The 8364-nt window shown below is 36.5% G+C and overlaps 1 protein-coding gene across 1 annotated transcript; it reads left to right on the top strand.

Annotated features, from left to right (window-relative positions):
• Positions 1-154: 154 nt before the first annotated feature.
• Positions 155-8364, top strand: LOC120630497 (type 1 phosphatidylinositol 4,5-bisphosphate 4-phosphatase). Its single transcript, XM_039899743.1, has 4 exons — positions 155-331; positions 541-710; positions 1670-1879; positions 6053-8364. Exons 1-4 carry the CDS (start codon positions 289-291, stop codon positions 6335-6337), a joined length of 708 nt encoding a protein of 235 aa, XP_039755677.1. The 5' UTR covers positions 155-288; the 3' UTR covers positions 6338-8364.

Here is an 8364-nt window from a genome sequence, read left to right as displayed (position 1 = left end):
AGAACTCAGACCGCAGGCCCTAGAAGAATGTTTGGATAGAACTTAAGTGATTGTTTTTAAGTATATGATCAGTGGTCTACGCCAGAGGTTCTGATTCTTACGTAAACAGAGAAGTAAACTCTGTCTTGTATTTAATTTCAATGTTGGTGTAATCTCTGTGTTTTCGTGATATTTTTCTGTGATTGTAGTGGAGACTGGAGTGGAGTTGCATTAATTTCTGTAGGTACTAGGATTCGTAATTCGAGCAAAGTTGTTAAATTGTGCTGTGAAATCTTTAGTTTAAAGACAATGGGAGACGGACAAAGTGAAAATCAACCACTTTTAAGGGACGGTAAGTGATAATGATTTAAGTTGTTTTGACAGCTGATGATTCAACCAGAATTTATTTGTATTATTTTGTTGCTAAACAAAGTACCTATAGATTACCCGATCACTAGTCTACTAACAATTTGTTATAGTGCGAATGGAGCTATGTCTATTGGTTACCTAAATTAGCAATTGTTGCGTATTTACCTCACGCGAGGCTTAAATTATTTTCAGATGAGGAAAACGTGAGCACAATCTCGCCGATTGGGCCTGATGAACTGCCTCCGCCGTACCAGCAAGCAGGCTTGCCGATGGTAACATGTCGCGTTTGCCAGGCGATGATAGATATATCTGGCAAACGGGAACAGCATGTTGTCAAATGTTCAGAGTGTAATGAAGCTACTGTAAGTTACCAACCTGCCAAACCGGATTACATATTAATTTCAATTACGAGTTTTATATGCTTTAGTAACACTAAACACCTAGACATGATACTAATAATATGAACTTTTATTTATTTTCTTCAATGGATTCAGTTGTTTTGTTTAGTTAAGAATAAACTTTAGTACCCTGTAGAGTGGTGCGAATTCATTGTGTACACAAAACTAATTTTAAGGTCTAAAATTAGTTCTGTTCTTTTCATAAAGAACATGGTGAAGAAGGATGGCACTGCTTTAAGACCACTTATATATAATTATATAATTTTAAAGAGTTGCGAACATCAAAAACAGCACCAGCGAACATTATATAAACCAGTGCTTGAACTTGCAAGTAAATAACTTGCATTGTTATAACTCAATTCCACTCAACCATGCAAAATGATTTGTAATGTATAACATCTAAACATTGCATAGCTACTATTAGATATTCTTTTATTATGTTATTTGTTGTGTAACTGGATACTATATTGTCCTTCAAAGAAGTTGTTACTAAGCATGTATGTACCATTATAATATCTACTATAAAATACTTTTTAGCTTTCAAGAGAATTTAATAAACATTCAAAACACTTGGATTTTCCGTTACTGTATGCATCTTTGTAATGTAAAAAATTTTAGTCAATCCCTTATTTTGACTGACTGCTTTCTGAGTTTTAAAGACAATAACCTAAACACAGAAGCTAAATTTATTACCAGAATTAATTAAAGTAATATATATTAACAATAAAGTTTAAGAGTTTTTTTGGTTTAAATGTGTTAATCTCTTGAAGATTTGTATTTAATATCAAACTAATACTAGGAAATCAGTCTTAGTGCATTTTTAATGCATTACACACTTATTTTTCTATTTCAGCAAGACAATGGTTATAATAACAATTGTTAAAATTAATCTATAGTTTAGTGGTTTATTTTTTGTACTACAGCCGATAAGAAATGCACCACCAGGGAAGAAATATGTGCGTTGTCCCTGCAACTGCCTGCTGATATGCAAGTCTTCGTCTCAGCGCATAGCATGTCCCCGTGCGGACTGCAAGAGGATCATCAACCTAGCACCGTCGCCAGTAACTCCACCTGTGCCCACTGTGCCTGGCATGTGCAGGGTTGTATGTGCACATTGCCAGGATACTTTCCTAGTAAGTTTGTTTTCATCATGATCATAATGAACAACCTATTACAGTCCATTGCTGGACTAAAGGCTTCTAACTGTAATCACCAATTTGTACAGGTGGGTTCGTGATTTCTGCCGCCCACTCTCCGTTATATTACCTTAGTCGCCTCGTACGACATTCGTGGGAAGAAGACAACTGGTGGTGATGACAGCTGTATTCTGATCTGCTGTCACCACACAGTTTAAGAATAGACTGGACAAACATCAAAAAGCACAAGAAATTAAATAGTCACATCAGCCCAAAGCTGCTTAATCTATTTTATAACAATAATAATAATAATGCTAAGCTAACGGTTAGGAGTATTCATCATCTCAACCAATTGACGTCCACTGTGGACATAGGTCTTTTGTAGGGAGTTCCACAATGCACGGTCCTGGGCCGCTTGCCTCCAACGGCTCCCAGCTACTCGCCTGATGTCATCTGTCCACCTCGTTTGGGGCCGTCCTACGCTGCGTTTACCGGTGCGGGGTCGCCATTCTAGCACCTTAAGACCCCAACGTCCATCGGTTCTCCGAGCTATGTGCCCCGCCCATTGCCACTTCAGCTTCGCAACTCGCCGAGCTATGTCGCTCTAGTTCTTCTACGGATCTCCTCATTTCTGATTTGATCACGTAGAGATACTCTACTCTATTATAGGAGTATTATTTTTATTATATTCCCCACCAGAGTTGTAGCCAGTTTATGATAGGATGTCTATGCCCAAAATAAGCAAAATTTGCAAATGGGAATTCGATCTTGGTTATGTTAAAGATGAATGATTTGTGAGTTTGTTGGGCCTTGATTTTAGAAAGCAATTAGACAATCTGGAATCAATTCATTCTGTGACTTCACAGTTCAGAAAGTATTGCTTAAGCAACTGAGATAACATATCAAGTGTATGCCAGATTGATATGTATTTAAACACTGCCAAACAATCTAACCAATATTGTAAATGCGAAAGTTTGTAAAGATGGATGGGTGGATGTTTCATGTTTGTTACTCTTTCACGCAAAAACTACTCAACCAATTTGACTAAACTTTTTAAATGGAGATTGTTTGTACCCTGGATTGACACCATAGCTGATAGCCTATGTGTCAATGCAGCTTTTTATTACGGGAAAATGTACGGTTCCCGCAGGATTCATGGAAAATCTAAAAACCGCGTACGAAACAGCGGGCAACAACTGGCATTTAATAACCACTTTACAAATGTTGTTTAGAAAGACTTGACATATTTTATAACAGTTTTTTTAATACATACATATCTCAGTAATATCCATACATTATCAAACATCCGAACATGTTTTGATGTGATGATTGTTTTATAATATAAAACTTTTTCAACATAATTTATGTAGTAATATATTTATTTAATGTCAAAGAAGTTTGAGGTACTGAGGTGCATTTAGTGCCCACTGCCCACGTTGTGTTAACTTACTACATTACTGACAAAGACGTGCCGCTAAGCCATTAAGTATTCCGGTAAGAAGTCGCGTAGAGACCGATTTGGGGGCAGGGGTATGAAAGATAAAAATGTTTCTTCTCCCACAACTTTATCAACTCCCAGAGCACTGGCGCACTAGTAGAAATAATAATATATGTGTAATAATAAACGGGAGTTAACTTCTCCTATTCCATGTTCTCGTTATTTAGCAGGTGAACACGTCAATTATATCCCCTGTCGGGGGATATAGTCAGGGGATATAATTTTTGTCTCCTCCCTGTGCTAGCCCTACAGGTTTATGTTATATGTGAGTTGTTGACTAACTAAAAACGCGCGAAAGATCAGGTCAATATATCATGAGAAACCAAAAAATTACACATAAAATGTAACGTCAAAATAAAAATATTTCATCTTTGAATGTCAAATTTACTGTGGTTTCAAGTGGGAGATCACGGGTTCGAACCCCGACAGGAAATTATCGACGGATGTTCTTTCAAGGATGATGTATGACTACATTCACTTGACTCTAAAATTTGAAATCTAATAATATCCCCAATAGAATCAATGTCTTTATAAGACAAGGTCCATAAACTCGCCGCGCCGAAAATCGGTCATTAACACCTTTTATCTTAATCTCTTTATATAAATTCGTATGTAAGTGTGAACACATTAATATTAGCGTTAATTGATTATTTTTTAATATATCATCATTATCATATCAACCCATTATCGGCCCACTACAGGGCACGGGTCTCCATATGAGAAGGGCTTAAGGCCGTAGTCCACCACGCTGGCCCAGTGCGGATTGGTGGACTCCACACGCCTTTGAGAACTTTATGCAGAACTCTATGCCGGTTTCCTCACAGTGTTTGCCTTCACCGTCGAAGCAAGTGATATTTGAATTGCGTAAAACGCACACGAGGGCAATTTGGGAATTTATAATTTCTGCATTTTCTCTGGTCTGGTGTGGTCAAAAGTGTCGCCATCGATTTGGTGTTCCTGTACCATGACGCGTGTAAACCGAAAGTGGGTTTTATACAAATATACCTACTACCATATTAGACTGCATCATCACCTACCACTAAACTAGTAAGGAATTAAAAAAAAAATGAAATAACTTATATGTGAGTTTTTGACTAACGCACGCACGATAGATAGATCAGAAAGCGTTGAAGGCTGTTGTTACAAGTATGTTAAGATGCTTGCATCTATCAAACTAACTACCAATGTATATTCACTTTTCTCTAAAATTTCAAACTTACTATACCCATTTTTTTTGGCGTTTTAGAAAAGCTTTATTGCTTGCTCCGACCCTTGGGCAGGGCGGAAGTTATGTGGGACTCCCCCCTCTTAAGGGGGTACCCAATCTAAAAACCACCACGGCATGTCCCTCTTGTTGGCTTTGTTAGATGCCCCAGGGAACCCGTTGTATACCTCCCGGACGAACTTACTGTAACTGCATCATCACTTACCACTAGGTGAGATAGCAGTAAAGAGCCAACTTGTTAGAGGAATGAAAAATTTTTTTAATCGTTTAAAGTCTAAACGATTATTGAATAATATTATGTAATAGAGTTTGATTAATGCGCTAAACATAGCAGCTTATTGGATTTTAAAGAATTGTGTCAATATGTATCCGTGACCTTACCCATTGACATGCATTGAATGCATTGACACAAAGTTGACACTGCATAAGTACAACCTCCTTATAACACTATGTTCTAAGTATCAGTAACGAATAACATCGCACGATCAAGCTAAATTGCAACTTAATAGTATAGCCATAATATACATTTTATCATGCCGACGCTTGAGTAGTACCTACTTAATTGCTCAAACCTACAGCTTAAAGTACGTTCCTCGGAATTACGAAGATATTGACAAGAAGTTACGAATGACGAATTGTAGAAACCAACCATTTACCACCACCAACTTTATTCAACGTTTTTTAACCATACCTACTAATTAGTGATTATCGCACCATATTGTACTTTTTTTTTTTTTTTAATAAAAGTTAAACTATGGAAATTGTACATGAAATAATGAAAACAGGACAATTTTATATCCAGTAAGAAATCATAGAAGGTGTTAGGTATAGTGGCACTTTTAAGACTTCGTTCCACTTTTCTTTTTACTAGGAAACCAATGTTATACAAAGGCATCATTAAAAAATTTATTCGATTTCAACAGGATGAACGTATTTAGTGCTAGCTGTTCCCCTCAGTTTTACTCTCCCTCCCGAACGTATAAAAAATCATAATCATTATCAAAATAATGAATTATGTATTTTTTTTTAAACCACGAAAAGTCCGTATATCAGAAAAGCAATCAAACGCAGCGTATAGAATTTAAGTACTTTTTTTTTCCACAACAAGCTAAGCCCTTGACTGCGATCTTACCAAGTGGTAAGTATGGTAGTCATACCCCTAATCGGTTTCCCAGCGACATCGCACCGGAACACTAAATCGCTTAGCGGACGTCTTTGTCGGTAGGATGATAACTAGCCCCGGCCCAAGCCTCACACCAGATCAGATCAAGAAAAAATCAAAAATTATAAATTTCCAAATTGCCCCTGCTTGGAGTCGAACCTGGGACCTCCTACTTAAACTCACAGCGCTCAACGTTGCGCCGGGGAAGTCGCCAACGAGTAACGAGTAATATGTTTATGATTCTTTAACAACTAAATATTTCATAAATGAAATATTTTGTTGCAGTACCAGTTGTTGAAAAATGCACCGGTGCGCTGCCCTCATTGCCGGAAAGTGTCTTCAGTGGGACAGCGAATGGCTCGGGTGAGAGGAATCATTTTCGCGGTACTCGCGCTCATATTCCTCACTATCGCCCTGGGAGTCACCCTCGGCACGCTCTCGGCAGCAAAAACTCACGGAGGAGGAATCTACGTCGCTTACGTTGGAGCATTTTTACTAGCATTCGTTCTAGGCAGTCGGGCCATATATTATTTCGCGATGAAAGTAAGTACGATCGAGGGGCCGATGTAAGTATTCGATGACGGTGTTTTGTGATAGTGTGACTAGGAAATATCTCGATTCCATATTGCATTATGTATACACATATATTATAGGATCTATTAGATAAATTGCGTAATAACCTTTATATTGTGAAAATAGACTGTGTTATACGTTTTTTTTGTTTCGTGACGTGATCGATAGGCGGGAAACACATTCTCGGCGTGAATATCGAGGATTGATAACTTTAGAAGCAAATTCTTTCGTATGTGCGGCTTAGCGCATTTACGCGCGGGACTATGTGTACCTGTCAACAAAAGTTTATAAAATTGTATATGAAGGCAATGTTTCGCGCGGGAATGTTGACCCCTCTGGAAGGTTTGCTAGGACTAATATAAAAAATATTACCACCTTAACTGTTATGATTCGATTTAATAGTAAGTACCTACTAAAAATAAGTACGCATTCCGAAATTTAATTATATAACATAGTATGTTATATAATATAAGGCATAAGGCAAGAAAAGGCAATAACAATCTTGAAACTATCTGTAGGTACTATGAACTTTTACAGGATAGAATAAATAGCGCGGAGAAAAGGTGAAAACTAATGTATCAACGGCAAATTATTTAAAATAGCACCATTAATTAATATTCTTAATTGATATGTTTGTATCTTCATTGTCATCGTTAGCTTATTAGTGTCCCACAGCTGGGTACAGACCTCTCTGATAGGAGAAAAGGATTTAGAACTATTTTAGTTATATTTGTATGTATTCTGTTTTTGAATTTTATTTTACTATAATTCAATGTAATATCCCATCTATCACTTAGATAAACAAATAATCTTGCGTGAACATAACACACACTATATTGACATGACACGTGTTTACCACCTCGTCAAATTAAGAATACGTCTATAAACTTGTGCTTACTTTGTTCTTGTAGGTATTGTATTTAAGTATTCATTTTATCAGGACACTTCTTGATCGCAGTTTGTCATTTTTATATATTTTATATTGATAGTAGTAAAGCTAAAAATTATATAATATATTGGTAAGTAATCAATTGATTGTATATAAAACTCTTGAATACGGTTGACTTAGGACACTGTTCCACACATTGCCCGGACACGAGGTTCTGTTGTCAGGATGCGGTTGTCTAACTTTCTACTCACATTGAACTCACACTGAACTCTATTGTTACCACTGAACCTGTGGCAAACATAGAGCTTCTGACCATGATAAGAAAGTAGCATAAAAACGGAATTATTTTCTAGAAACGATTTTAAAACCCGAGCTAAATTGTAGGCAAATTTGAGCTTTGAACTTATGCAGATAAGATTCAATTTACTTCGATATTCAAGTATTTCTATAAGTACACTAAAACGACTCCTCGATTCGAGCGAGCGAACAAATCTTGTACTAAGAGACTACTGGCCACAGATGTATCAATGAAGCTAGTGACCACATCATAGCCTTCGAATATCGCTTCAACATTGACTCTACTCAAATTAAAGCATTGGAATGTGAGCTTTTTGCTATAATTAAATGAATATTTCAAAATGTCGAAAAAAAACATACTATCATTAGTCACTTGTTTAATAATTACAACAAAAACTAGTTACGAAAACGGTACGTAACGTAGAGGGGTGGCAGGCCTACGGGGGATGCAATGGAAAAGCGGGGTCCGATTTATCACTGAGTACTGTAAAGAGATTAAGCAACCAAAATTGAGTTTTGTTTACAACAAATTGGCGTCATTATAAATTAACTCCACTCGTTGTGTTAGATGAAATCTGTAGAAGTGTGTTGATTCTTTTTAAAATATGACTAATTAATAACATATTATATTTGTCTTTAATATTTTTAATAGATAGATAAGTTAATTTTTATTTCGTAAGCTGTTTCCATATATTATTCCATTATATTTTATTATTGAGTCCTCTCTATGAAACATGATGTCACGTATCCAAAATTACATGTTTTTTTTTGATAAAGCTTAAGCGCGTTACACATGGTCTCGCCAAGGTTACGTACGATGTAAATAGAAAATCACCAT

The sequence above is a fragment of the Pararge aegeria genome, chromosome 16, assembly GCF_905163445.1.
Source record: "Pararge aegeria chromosome 16, ilParAegt1.1, whole genome shotgun sequence".
Lineage (NCBI taxonomy): Eukaryota > Metazoa > Arthropoda > Insecta > Lepidoptera > Nymphalidae > Pararge > Pararge aegeria.
This window is presented reverse-complemented; position numbering and strand designations above follow the sequence as displayed.